We start from the raw sequence: 15,547 nt of genomic DNA, 5'->3' as shown, positions 1-15,547 counted from the left end.
GTGCACAACCCAGTAGCCCCATACACGTGCATGGGGTCCCATTCTTGATTTTGACGGGGTTTTGTTTCTCAAAAAGGTCGAGAAATCACTCAGAACATTGATTTTGACACTCAACTTGCATCAGTAGATAGTAGTGTTTGTTTCTAGGCGTTTGTTTTAAAATGATAATCGTCTACATGCAAATTTCATACCATACACCAGTCATCTTTCAAAAGCGACTATATTCAAAATAACTATGGCTGTAAGGAAGTGCAAATGGTGATGCAGTCTCAAAACATTCAATAATGTCATATCAACATTGATCGACTGGGATAAATCGCCTAAATATTTTTAATCGTAAATAAAAAAATGCAGATTCCCTACTTACTAGTATTTTTAAGAGTATATAGAACAAAATTCGTTTTATTTCATAACTGGCGAAGTACTTTCCACACCTGTATCCTCTAACTTCTTCCTTTCTGATTATTCTATTCATATACATATGTATATGAAAAACATAGTCGAGAGAAGAGGTTACGAATATTTCTGAGTAATCAACTGAGCGGCCTAGGCGTTAGACTTTGTGTGCTGGTGATTATGTACCTGACTCTGAGGGTGTGGATTCGAATCCTGGATGGGGCTCAACCCAATAAAAGTACAATCTGTAGTTTACTAAGAAAGGCCACTTTGGTTTCTTTTATCTGTGGAAGGGTTTTATAAGTGTGTGATTAGCGCTATGACTAAACTGACGGTGGTAAAAGCTATAGTAACCTTCGAAGGAATCGCGATAGGTTCGAATTCCCATGGGTCGAATGTGTGAAGCTCATTTCTGGTGTGTGGAGTTTTCCTTGTCAAACAGTGGGTTGTGTCTATACCTAGCATTACGAAGTGTGGTTGCTTTCTTGACAACCTTCATACGTGCGTGCGGGTTGATAATCAATAACCTATCCCGAATGTATACGGTTCAAACCCCCTGAACGCCTCCTCAGTAATAACGCTGTGCACAATTCACGGCCGTTAATGACATCCTCTCTGTTCCAACTCGCAATAGTATGGCCTCCCCACACAGTCTCTGGGCGGACCAGTCCTCGTATCCCCCACTGCTGAGGCATGGGGGCAACATATGCCACCTTTTAACGCGTTTGAGCATGATTTAGGATCACGTCACTAGGTGAAGGCCCGGGTTTGATTCCCCAAAAGGGTTCAGTGTTCGAAGCCCATTTCTTGTGTCCACCTTTGTGATATTGCTGGAATATTGCTAAAAGTGACACACTCGCACTCACTTGACCAGGGATGCTTGGCGACCGGACTAATCTACGGATGACGTAGGAACTTGGCGTATAATAACCTTCTTTGGAAACAAAAATACGGTGTTTCTGCGTTTTTATGCATACGAAATGTAATGCATGAGATCCTTAACAGACTGAAAAGTGATTCATATCGTCAATACTCAGAAACGAAGTCATTCGTCTCTTGGGTCTGTCTTTGAATCAAAGATCAATTCCCTCTCGAACTTCTTGAATAAGCGATCAGCCCACGTTCCTTCTGGTGTGTCACGTGATGAGAGAAGTACTTGTCACAAGATTGTATGTGATACTGTCACGTGATGGAAGGTGGTATAGTCACGTGATGGAAGGTGGTATAGTCACGTGATGGCAGATAGATACTGGAAGAATTTCTTCCTACACTTGGTCGTAGGAGCTACCGCGGCGTTTGATGCAGCCTACAGCAAACATGGCTCCGTCCTGGTGAAAACAAGCGATGAAGTGGTATACATCGATATGGGGCAAAAACATGAAACACATTTATTCATGGAAAGGAATAAGAGAGACGCAAACGAGGATAAGGAACACATGCACTTTTGTGTGTTCCTTTAATTGCTTGCATGCGTATACACAGGACATATGTATAGAAAACATACACTGAATGCATACATGGAACACATATATAGGACACATACATGGAATACATATATAGGATACAACACGGCACACATATATAGGACACATACATGGTATATATATTAAGGAAACATACACTGAACACGTTGGACACATTCATAAAACATATACACAGGACATATACATTGGCCACATATATAGGTCACATACATGGAACACATATATAGGACTTATGCATAGGAGACATACACTGAACACATATTAGACACATTCAAAAACGCATACGTTGGCCACAAACATAGGGCACATATAGTTAATACAAATGTGAAAAAAGACATAGGACATATAGGACACATATAGAGAACACATACGACACGTAAAGTATCACATACATAGAACACATATACATGGAACACAAACATGGAATGCACGTATAGGAGACAAACAAACATGCAAGCAAGCAAGCATCTAGAAATTATACATGGAAAACAGACATGTAGGACACATATAAAGGAGTGAGTGAGTTACGATTTTAAGCCACATCGGCAGTATTTCGGCCATATCGTAACTAACATATATAGGACACAAACGTGAAACACATGTATAAGACACATGCATGGAACGCATATATAGGACACATACAACAAGCACTATTATTGGACACAACATGGAGCACATATACATGGAACACACGTATAGGACACATACATGGAACGGATCATTAGAAAATATACATGTAAAACATACATAGGACACATACATGCAACACATCTTAAGGACACATACATGGAACATATATACGTGTAACACACGTATGGGACACATACACGAACCACATATATAGGATTGAGTGAGTTACGATTTTACGGCAATATTACAACCATACTATGACTAATATATATACAACACATATATGGAACCCATCTTTAGGACACATACACGGAACACATATACATGGAACACGTATAAGACACATATGTGGAACACATCATTATGACACTTACATGGAGCACACGTTTAGGACACGTACATTAAACACATATGTATTACACATATATAGGACACGTACATTAAGTAAGGAAACCCGTGAAGGGTAGAATAGGCCTTCAGCAACCCATGCTTGCTGTAAAAGGCGACTCAGCTTGTCGTAAAAGGCGACTACAGGGGTCGGGTGGTCACGCTCGTTGACTTGGTTGACACATGCAATCGGTTCCCAATTGCGCTGATCGATGCTCATGTTGTTGATCACTGGATCGTCTGGTCCAAACTCGATTATTTACGGACCGTCGCCATATAGTTGCAATATTGCTGAGTCCGGCGTAAAACTAAACTCACTCACTCACATTAAGTAAGGAATAAACTCCGAAGACTCGACAATATTCGCGAGGCTGGTTGAGTCCGAGGCCGTCAGGCCGAGGACCCACCCAGCCACGCGAATATTGGCGAGTCCTCGGAGTTTATTGCGCTTAAACATAAAATCATACATATTGGCGCCCTAGTTTCGTAACCCTTGCACTCAATAGTAATATGAGCGTATTAGCAAGCATCTCAGTTCCTGAATATTAAAGCTTGGAAACTCTTGCAAAGAGTAAAGTACAGAAAAGAAAAGCAATGAGCAGTGCAGAGTTTAGATTTCTGGCAATATGAAAGGGATGTCACAGAGGTAAGGACTCAAAGGGGTGAATAAGTTACGCTGCACTCAGCAATATTCCAGCTACAGTCAGGCCGCGTTAGTCCGGACCCCGACAATCCGATTCCCGCGATATCCGAACAGTAGCTGGCTGTAACCAATCTTGTTTACTATATAAACTCATTACCTGTTGATTCAGTAATCCGATGCTTCAGTCTCCGTATCCGAACGTTAATTAGCGGTAACAGATTGGCTAATTACACATGGTTTTGCTTCATTAATCCGGCGGTACATCAAAAAGGTTCGGATAATAGTCTTACCACGTGCGTGTATCCGTTCGTGTGTTCTTGTCTCAGTATGTCAAAGGGAAGTAACTCTCCTGAAGTGGTGTTTGCTTCAGTAGTCCGTATGTTTCACTATCCGAACGCTTTTGATGAAAAACAGAAGCGTTCGAATTAACGCGGTTTGACTGTATATGGTGTCTCGACCAGACAATCCAGTGATAACCAACATGAGCATCGATCTGCGCAATTAGAAACCGATGGCATGTGTCAACCAAGTCAGAGAGTCTGACCACCCGTTGTCGTCAGTCGATTCTTACGACAAGGAGGGGTTACTGAAGGCCTATATTGCAACCCAGGTAAGGAACAAAGGGGAGACTGATACAAGGGCAACATAATTCATGAGATTGTTATTTCGATGCAGAAATTCTTGCGCTTTAGTGGTAGATGTAAACCTTACCACCGATTTCGCTTTTAGTAGTTTAAGAACCATGTAATCACTGGCACAGGCTGGTTTGGCATGCATAGAAGGCTAAGCAAACTAACGTCACCACACCACAGGAGAAGAATGCATTGTGGGAGTCGGGTTCGCTCGGGGATTGCTTGAAACCGCTTTTTATTTGAATGGGCCCGTTGTCCATACGGACTTGACCAAACGTACGTCATTGAGGTGAGTAAATAATATGGTGGATGCTTAAAATCTTAAATTTAAAAACTTGACTGCAGATTAGTGGGTTGAGATCATTTGGGAATCGAACCCCCGCCGCAGGCACTATAACCACAGCCCATATACGTAATTAATAAGCGAGGTAGCTTAATGGTTATAGTGCCTGCGGTGCGGGTTCGATTCCCCGCAAAGGCACAAAGTGTAAAGCCCACGCGTTATTCGCCGTTATACTGCTGCTAAATCTGTACACTTCGCAGTGGAACGTGGCGGTGCTAGACTGACATTTGACATGCAATAAATGGATGAAAACATTCAGTTTTTGTTTCTATATTTCAATAACAGGGGTATTACTGATCTGATTTCTGCATTAGGACAGGGTCAGTAATAAGGCGCCAGTATATGAAAGTTGGACTCCAACATGTGTGCTCAAGTCGCCGATATACGCAGCTAGGTCGCCAATAAACGAAAGATACTGGCCTCCTGCTCCGTCCGTATTGGAGGGATATGTTGTATAATGGAGGCGGTTTTAGGTTTAAACACATATATTGGACACATATATGGAACACATATGTTGGACATACACATGGAACACACGTATAGGACACATACATGGAACACATTTATAGGACACGAACATTAAACACATGTATTGAACATATACATGGACCACACATACATGGCACATACATGGAACACATATATTGGACACATACATGGAACACACATACATGGCACATACATGGAACACATATATTGGACACATACATGGAACACACATACATGGCATATACATGGAACACACATATTGGACACATACATGGGACACTTCTTTGTTACACATACACATGTGCAGGAAGCATGAACTGTATCGTCAGAAAGCTATAAACAACATTGTCCAAAAATGTCTTCAGAACCTCAAAAATCATTGCAGAGAATGCCGGGTGGGAATGGAATGGCCAGCTAGTCGTGACTTGACACACAGTAGGGAGCAAGCTACAAGGACATATTTTATATCACTGGAAAAATCCCGAGGAGAAAAACGTGAATGTGACACGTGTTCACGTGTCAATAAGCTCGCAAACTGGCTCTGAAATTGCACTTTTGCTGTAAGTTCTGGCAGATCACTCACCTTGATCAGCCCTGGCAGGGCCGACCAGAATCCCCTGTTAGGTAACATCTCCACCCCCTCCTTCCCTCCACGGTACCGGTTGAAGGCCATCCCGGCCACTAGGTAGATGAACCCGAACACGACCACCCTGGAAACAGTTTAAAAAATTACAAACGCAGTCATCCCTGCACGGACGGCGTAAAACCATACTCACTCACTCACCACAGTGCCACCTCAAGGCTCAGGCCAGACTGTCATGTGAGTGAATATGATTTTATGCCGCTATTTAGCAATATTCCAGTAATACCATCAGAAATGGGCTTCACACATTGTACCCAAGCGGGAAATTAAACTACTGCCTTCGGCATGAACCACCAGGCAACTACACCGTTCCTTAGGGGAATGTTATCCATACTTTCCTGCATTAGTCATTGTTCGGGAAAAGGATGCTCGGACTTTGTTCGGTATTCCTGCAAGTGCTACAGAATATAATTCAAGTGTGTCAACGAAGACGATAAATTCATGTGCACTTTCTGTATAATCAGATCACTTCCAGTTTCGGCAATTACGTGTTCCGTGTTCATAAAAAGAATATCCCCCTGTTACACTCATATGAAGTTCAAGGCATTTCCCTTTCGATTACATAGAGCTTTCTTTCAGTTAGTGGGTCGACTATTCTTGTTGGAAACACATCATTCTGGTCGGGTGGATAACCAACAAAGAGGAACTACCCAAGGAATGGCCAATCCTGTGGCCTAGAGCTTCAATCGATGGCTCTTGGAACCTTCCCTCTAACAAGCCCCACCCTCAGAAGTTGTATACAGACTTCTGAAAACAATTCTTGTTTTATCATACACGTACAGTCCTGAATGTATATATGGGTCATTTACAATTTATACTAATGGCAAAAAGTAACTGCATAACATAGAATTGCATAAAATAGAACTTACTCGAAAAGTTATAAAAGTAACTCTGAACAACTTCATGCACTTTGCATGAAAACTGAGGTCAAGTATGAATTTGATCTCATTTTGCATCTTATATGACACCCGAAGTTCAAACACCTGATATTGGAAATTGTACAACGGTTGATTATCCTCCATCCTCTGACTGTTGGTTAATTTCAACTTAACTGCGCGTACGTCATACCATGGCTTACAGAAAACGAGCGTAGTATGCCGTTGGAATGCAAGAGACTGGAATGACCCAAAATGAAGTGGCCAGACATTTTGTAACAGGATCTCATCTCTATGAAGAAGTTTTCAACACACTGTTTTCACGACTGTACTGAACCGACTGTACTGAACCGACTGAGGGACTACATCACCCGGCCCCGACAGCCTGCAATACGTCCAACGTTAGCTCCAACGTCACCGACAGCCACGTCGTGTTTGGTGCAGACAGCATCCACGGTACAGAAGACAAGATTGGGATACTGTTTTGTTCACTGACGAGTCGAGAATTCATCTGCACAGTCCATAAGGCAGAGCGGGGGAGCACAGAAGGCGAGGTGAACGATATATTGACGCGAGCCTTGTTCAACGTCAACAGTTTCATGGCGTTAGCGTTATATGAGGAGGACTCACATCCCATGGTTGGACAGAACGTGTCATTGTCAATGGCAGGGTGACATGTCTGGGCTTCATGTGCAGCCGTTCATTCACGGACAGAGACATAACTTCACGCTTCAGCACAATGATGGTCGTCCACATGTCGCTCGTGTTGTGACCGATTAGACAGCAGAACATTCCGGTACTCCCTTGGCCAGGTGTTTCTCCAGATTTGTCCCTTATCGAGCACGCACGGGATGAGCCACGTTTACGTCAAGGCCAGAATTAGCTGAAATGGGGCTTGCGATGGTTCAGACACGGAACATTACCCAGGCTAATTTTCATTTGTTTAGAGTCATCTACGTGTCGCCATGATCAAGCCCGCATCAACTCCTATGGTAAAAACAAACGATAAGGAGTTTGCCTTTCAGCCCTGTCTTTTACACTACGTCTCTACGATGGATTTCACCATGCCTTGTGTCAAATCATACAGATTTCGATATCTTTCTATCAACAGTTTAGCAAGAAAAACACCACAAATCATGTAATTATTAATGTTTGTTTGTATGTTTGCATTAAAATAGTCCAATATTATCTTTCCTCACACACTTACCAGAGCGGTCAATGTACCCCGCTGCTAATGGCAACCCATTCGGTACTTTGTGGTAGTACTTCTTTATCTCAAATAACACTGAATCACGCATGAGGTACGGAAATTACTGATGTTTTGCGAATGAAAATCGATGCAAGGGAGATAACTCTAATTTGTTTTTCTTGTGTTGTCTGTAAAAGCTAGCGATGGCTACGAAAAGATTTACCTCCCGTTCCAACAAATAAATTTTGACAAAACGTTCAAATCTAGTCCCTGTGAATATTAAGAAGGGGAATTACACAGCGATAACTTTATTGAGACAATGCCTGAGGGACAAACGAGACGCAAGATTCGAATCGTTCGATTCACACAGGTTGGACGTGCACGATCCGACAGCCATGCTTCAACAGTTCAAAATTACCATTGTTCGATAAGATAAATACTGTTCACTGGTCCCTCGGTGGCCGTGGGTGGATATATCCTCGATGTACATCCAGGGTACATCAACTCATGCCCCTCAACTCATGACCCGTGAGCAACTTACAACTGACCAACAACTTTCATGGACCTACAAGAAATCTTCTCGCGTTAGGTAGTAAACAGTCCATTTCAGTGTTGTAAACATATGTATGACTGTGAATCTGAACACGACTGTTCCATGTGGCTACCAAAAAAATAGCTGGATGTGTACATACTTTCACTGGAACACCCTGTCTTCAGTCATCGGTAATCGCGGACTGAAAAATCTGCATTGGAATGTTGCCATACACATGACTACTCACAAAATCAAAAGTATCGTGCCTCCGCTCAACCCTTCGTCAGGCGGACCCGAGGCGGAACATCCGTCTGCACATGCGCACTGGCTTCTTAATTCCAAATGCTGAAAGCGAAAGCGCATGTATCAAATTAAATATAAGCTTACATTTGAACGTACGTAGACCAAATGAAATATGCATTTTCCGTTATTCGAGTCAAGACGATGTCGGTTACAACTGGTGATACTACTATGATTGTGACAATTTTCAAATTAATAATTATTTTCAAAATGGGTCATTTTTCTGTAAATCATAAGTAACAAATCTCGTAAATGTCAATGTAGAAGTCAAAAGATGGGAATATAGGTGAATAATCAAGACCTCCGAGTTAAGATTATCAAGGTTGTACAGGTATTGTATGGAGAAGATAAGTATCGAGATGTCCGTGTATGAGAAAACAAGCGCCGATTGCAGCTGTGATGTCACGTACATACTGCTGCGGCGATACCTCCCCTTGAGCTGTCAAAGTGGCCTCTTCCTGGTCGGGGTCACACACAGCTGTCACGAAAGTTTCTCTGCAAAAGGTGGCACAAACAAAACAAAAGTGGTCAAATGCAACATATGTCATATTTGAGATTTCACTTTCTTAATAAAGTACAAATTTTAGTACTCTTTTTTAGGTTGAGTCCCATCCGGGATTCGAACCCACACCCTCAGAGTCAGACACCTAATCGCCAGCACACAAAGTCAGCCGCCTAGCCCGCTCAGCCACCACGACTTCCATAGAAGTCGGACAACTGGTAGTCTAGACTGCATACTTTGTGTACCGCTCTGATGAGTGTAAATTGGCACGGCTCCCACGGCCGAAAGCTATGATTACACGATGCCATTTGGAAAGTGGTCAAATGCAACATATGTCAAATCTGGGATTTCACTTTTATAGTCGCGGTGGCTGAGTGGGCTCGGCGGCTGACTTTGTGTGCTGGCGATTAGGTGTCTGACTCTGAGGGTGTGGGTTCGAATCCCGGATGGGACTCAACCCAAAAAAAACAAAACAAAACAAAAAAGTACTAGAACTTGTACTTTACTAAGAAAGTTAAATCCCAAATATGATATATGTAGCTCATTTAGAGATTATAGCTTTCACTCATTAGTGAGTGAGTATATTCAACGACAGTTTTAGCAATATGCCAGCAACTTGACACCAGAAATGGGATTCACATATTGTAGCCATGTAGGTACGTGATCTTGAGTATCGGTTGTGACACTTCCTTTCAAATGGAAGCCGTGGTGGTTGATTGGGTCGGACCGTTGAGTTTGTGTGCTGGCGATCAGGTGCCTGACTCGGAGAGTGTATGTTCAAATTCCGGGTGGGAATCAACTAAAAACTGTCCTAGAATCTGTTTAAATGCCTCGCACTAGGCTTAGAGATATTACACACACCCACCTCAATATGTCTGTCGTGGAGGAGTAGAACACCTGAATGTTGTTGCCGTCGTATGACCATGTGGCCGATTCCTGTGCCCCCAAGTTGTAGGACTCGGACATGTCCGGCGTTGTCTGGCATGCCTGTAGAGTACACAATTAAACAGTCAGTGTTTTAAAGGGAAGAATCCCTTTAAAAAAGAATACTGGTGGAGAGTGTTACTATGACAATTCGTTGCTGTGGGGCCGTCTCTCCTCTCGATATACACCTCTAATATATCAGTGTTTTAGAATATTGTGGAAATAGTCTGTGAATATCTGTGTAAGTAGATGGGGAAAACATTACAGTACAATCAGACAGGGAAAACAGGGGAGAGCATATTCTGTTAGGGAAAACATTACAGTATAAATGGCTGGGAAAAACATTACGGTATAACTAGATAGGGAAAACTTAACAGTATAGCTACATAGGGGAAATATTACAGCATAACCTAATGAGGAAACCATTACAGCACTAGACAGGGAAAATATTATAGTATATCTAGATGGGGAAACATTACGGTATAATTAGATGAGAAAAACATTACGGTATAACTAGATGTGAAAACGTAATGGTATAACTAGATGGGGAAACGTAATGGTATGACTAGATGGGAAAACGTAATGGTATGACTAGATGGGAAAACGTAATGGTATGACTAGATGGGGAAAACGTAATGGTATGACTAGATGGGGAAAACGTAATGATATAACTAGATTGGAAAACGTAATGATATAACTAGATGGGAAAACGTAATGGTATGACTAGATGGGAAAACGTAATGATATAACTAGATGGGAAAACGTAATGGTATGACTAGATGGGAAAACGTAATGGTATGACTAGATGGGAAAACGTAATGGTATGACTAGATGGGGAAACGTTACATTATACTAGGGAATACACTACAGTATACCTAGACTGGAAAATTTTACATTAAACTAGATGGGGAAAACATTACGGTATAACAAGATGAGAAAACATTACGGTGTAGCCAGATGCGGAAACCATTACATTATAACTAGATGCGGTAGGCATTATCACAGTGTTACAAGTATATGTTGTCACTGCGCCATGGTTACAGCATAATGTGAGTGTAACATCCCAAAAGAATTCCTGGCCGTTGGGTATGGAAGCTTACGGCGACGTTGGTGCAGGTGCCCGTGCTGAAGGCGAAGCAGGGGTTGTAGTTGTAAAGGAAGTTGTCGGAGGATCCGGAGGTCCCTTGAAATCTGAAATAAGGCATAATATGAAGTATTTGATGGTCCTCTTTATAATTCTAATTTCAAAAGGCATATACTTCAGGCGTAATGGGTTTACGTGGGTGGTATTTTTCATCATCTGTGTCGTCAACGTTTTCAAAAGGTGAATATACATCTCGTAAATATTCTAAACTGACGAACAAAAGAAACGATACCAAATTTCGGATTCCAATATTTTGAATATTTTAACTGAATTTTGTTTCCAGATTACATAAACATATCACAAAAACACAACACACAACAATTTGAGCACGAGGTATGTGAAAATGCACTGGTTCCTTCGAAAATCAGTTTTAATGATGAAAAATGTAATACACGAGCATGACACGATCAAATGGTAATGGGTATAAAATCCCTGCAGTCAGTATTCCAAGACCATAAACAAATAGTTTACTTCAACTGACATGCCGAGATTAACTGCAGAGCAGCATGAGAGGGCGATTGGTATGCTCCAACTGAGGGCGAGGTATGCTTGTGTGGCAAGAATCTTTGGTTGCATTCGAACAACAATAACAGGACTGCAAACAAGACTGAGGCAAACAGATAGCACTGCTGACAGGCCAAGGAGCGGCAGACTACGAGTTACCACCGACAATGACGACCGGTACCCGACTTTATTGCATCTTCTTAATCGCTTCATCACTGTGTCGTCATCAGCAGCTTTGAATCATGTGGTCAGTCGAAGAACCGTTACCAGATGACTGAGACATTATGGTTTTCGTGCTGATCGACCATTCCATGGGATGACCTTGACCTCACGTCATCGACGTGACAGACTGAGGCAGGCCAGCACTGTGCAGCATTGGCAGAACCGGAATTGGCAACGAATTCTGTTTACTGGTGAAAGCCGTTTTCAGTTACTCCGTGCAGATGGTCGGGTTTGGGTCTACCGTCGTACAGGTGAGAGAACAGCATCCAGCTTCATTCAAGAGACGATTAATTTTGGAGAAGGTAGTGTTATAGTCTGGGACGGCACTTGCAGAGATTTGACGACACAGCTGGTAGTTTTCGACGCAAACGTTACAGCCCTGCGTTACATTGATCAAGTTTTGCGTCCTGTTGTGCAGCCATTCTTTCAGCAACATCGTCGTGTCATGTTTCAGCAAGATAACGCCAGGCCCCATACTGCCATGATTGTACAGAACTTCCTCCAGCATAATAACATGAATGTTCTGCCATGGCCAGTTCGATCCCCAGACCTCTCGCCGATTGAACACTTGTGGGATCACCTAGACAGACAATTTCGTTCACATAACTCACCACCTGCATATCGTCAAGACTTGGTAAATGTATTGACAGTGGGGTGACAGGCCATTGGAAACAACGTTATTCGGCGATTTATAGACTCCGTTAGACGTCGTTTTCAAGCATGCATTGATACATATATAGGACATACCCGTTACTGACACTGAATTGTGTCTGATAATGACTCCTCTGATCTGGTCTGATCTGATTACTTCAACAAGCTCCAATAAGTCTCTTAACAAACTGCAAATTTATATATCACACCTTCTTCATTTAAACTCCTGTACATTTCTAATGTCAACCCCAAATGCTGTAAATTTTATGAATATCCACTGACAGATGATTGGTTGAACAATGAATTACATAACATTTGATATTTCTTCTTGTTGTATTTTCCCAGAGACAAATTTGTATTGGCATAGTTTCTTTTGCCCGTCAGCATATATCCAGTAGTGATGAAAAAAGAATTTTCACTCATTAACATGTGGAAAACATGTTTGCCTACCCTATTTCACTCTTTAATATTTCCAAAAAGTTAATAGCAAACATGTTTTTGAAACACTATGCCAATTTGGTTTTAATAAAATAAATGACCGATCCAAATGGTACGAAATATTGGACAGAGACTTATAAAGAACGGTATAGAGTCATGCAAGACATCCCTCCAGACTTTGGAAGTGATGAGAACGACTGAACTTGCACAGTATATTCTGTATGTACAGCAAGCTACGAAGACTGACAGAGTCCTAATCTCTCACAATGACGGAACCAAAGTCCCTTTCTCCAATGCCACAACTCAATGAAACAAGTCTAGATTTTCCTCGGGTTCAGGGTCTGTATCCCCATGTCACTGTGGCTCCTCTTCCGTTGAACTGGAATTATTCGTTTCAGTCAACATTATATAGTTTCAGAGGCTAAGCTTTAGTCTTGTGGTGCCCGTAAACCTTCAACTCTCACTGAAAAAAAAGTTGTTCATCCATATATTGACATTCTTCCACACTGATCCAACTTCAGAATGACTTTCAAAGAAGTTCAGTTGTAGTGTTAACAGAACACTCTCATGAAGTGGAGATTCTAGGTTCGGACATACAGATGTATAGTAACATCATACATATTTCTAGATTTTGTAATTAGCGTCTTCTTCATAAACCCGTGAAGGAGAGTAGAACTGGTCTTCAGTAGCCCATGCTTGTAAGAGGTGACCAACGGAATCGAGTGGTCAAGTGCTCGCTGACCACATCATCATCGTATCCCAAATAGTGAGTGAGTGAGTGAGTTAAGTTTTACGCCGCTTTTAGCAATATTCCAGCAGTATCACGGCGGGTCGACACCAGAAAATGGGCTTCACACATTGTACCCATGTGGGGAATCGAACCCGGGTCTTCGGCGTGACGAGAGAACGCCTTAACCACTAGGCTATATCACCGTCCCGTATCCCAAATACGTAGATGTATGCTCATGATGATGATCACTATACTGTCGTGTCCAGATTCGATTATTTACAGACCGCCACCGTAGAGTACTGCTGAATGTGGCGTAAAACTAGGCTCATTTATTCACTATATTATATAGTATATATTCTGAAAGTTCTTAATACTATTGACGATAGTATTTGCCAGTTACGCAGCTTCTCTGTGTTGATAAACACTAGTCATGCACATATACAGATAAACACTCTTCATTTAACAGCTATATCCAACCTGGCGCCTCCGACTTGGTTACCGAGGCTGGTGAGGTCCACGGTGCCACTGCCGTCGTCGAAGGTGCAGGAGCATGGACCGTTGCCGACGCATTGTTTGCAGAGACAGGGATAAACGAGCAGACAGATGGAGACGATGAGATTCACTATAGACATTTTGCGTGACGGCTTCCTGGCCTGGAATCTCGCGTGACCATTAACCAACCTCCTTGTGATACGAGATCAAAGGTTTCTGTTCAGAGTGGTGTGTGATAAAGATAGTATACACATGACAAGCAGTGTATGATAATGATAGTATACACTTGGCAGGTGTTATCAGTGGCAACGGGGAAATTATCACAGCACTGTAAGTGAGGCTGGATAGTACGAGTCTGTGGGTGACTGAGTAAGTGAGGGACAATCAAGCATTTTAACCACGCGGCTACCCTACAGCTCCTTGTCAATGAGTGAGTTATTTTTTAAGCCTCCTTCTGCAATATTCAAGTAATATCACGACAGGGGACACCAGAAATGTCTCGCATATTGTACCGATGTGGGGGATCGAACCTGGGTCTTCGGCGTGGCGAGCGGACGCCTTGAACACAAGATTACCCTACCACCATGTCAGTGAGTTCGATTAAACAATATTTTGAATAGTATGATGGTGATACTTGGTGGTGATATTTGATGGTGACAGTCCATGGTCAATAGTGACACGTGATGGTGCCCCACATTGGTATAGGCACGATGAGACGCTCCTTCAAGGTGGCTCCTGCCTAGATAGTACTGGAACATTGTTAACAGGTACGTAAAGCCATACTAACGCTTGATTGCGGCATGAACACGAACACATCTGCTATACGTCTACACATTGAGGTCAGTTTTGATTTCATTCACAAGGATATAAAATTATCGTATTTTCTTATCATAACCTTAATTAAAGTTTGGTAAAGATGTACAAAGTGAAGGTAGTTTCAAAACAAAATTGACGTTTATTGACAAATTTGACAAGAATTAATTTGGCTGCTTAAAGGACTCGTATACCATTTTACACCATGTTGATTTGTTTTCGTTGTTCCGTTCAGATTAGTTTAGTAGCAGTTTAGTTTAGTTTAGTCAATTGTTCCGTTTAGATATTGATATGAAATTCGATGTTCTTTATGCATGCCCTGCCTTATGCAGGGCAGGAATTCTCTGCAACTTCAAAGTGCCTTTCAAGGACACGTTCTTCTCAAACAGTTTACTTTAGTAGTAGTTTCTCCCCAAAAATCAAAAGCGTCTAAAAAAATGTATTGTACCATGAAGCATCTGGAGTCGGAGGTCATTTTAGTTCTCGCGAAGACACGAGGGCCTGTGGACAAGACTACATGTATCCGTATGCTTCCTTATGGGGCAGGACCGAAGTCAAAGAAACTGTCGGGAGTCAAGCTGCAA

At 42.1% G+C, this 15,547-nt stretch overlaps 1 protein-coding gene across 1 annotated transcript; it reads right to left on the bottom strand.

Moving 5' to 3' along the window:
* Positions 1-1,345: 1,345 nt before the first annotated feature.
* On the bottom strand, positions 1,346-14,352 carry LOC137256168 (uncharacterized). Its single transcript, XM_067793874.1, has 7 exons — positions 14,136-14,352; positions 11,070-11,160; positions 9,911-10,032; positions 8,954-9,038; positions 8,491-8,588; positions 5,588-5,714; positions 1,346-1,724 (listed from the first exon to the last, which is right to left on the bottom strand). Exons 1-7 carry the CDS (start codon positions 14,288-14,290, stop codon positions 1,662-1,664), a joined length of 741 nt encoding a protein of 246 aa, XP_067649975.1. The 5' UTR covers positions 14,291-14,352; the 3' UTR covers positions 1,346-1,661.
* Positions 14,353-15,547: the final 1,195 nt, after the last annotated feature.

Source organism: Haliotis asinina, chromosome 11 (genome assembly GCF_037392515.1).
Source record: "Haliotis asinina isolate JCU_RB_2024 chromosome 11, JCU_Hal_asi_v2, whole genome shotgun sequence".
Classification (NCBI taxonomy): domain Eukaryota; kingdom Metazoa; phylum Mollusca; class Gastropoda; order Lepetellida; family Haliotidae; genus Haliotis; species Haliotis asinina.
Note: the sequence above shows the minus strand (reverse complement) of the source record. Positions and strands in the feature narration are given on the sequence as shown.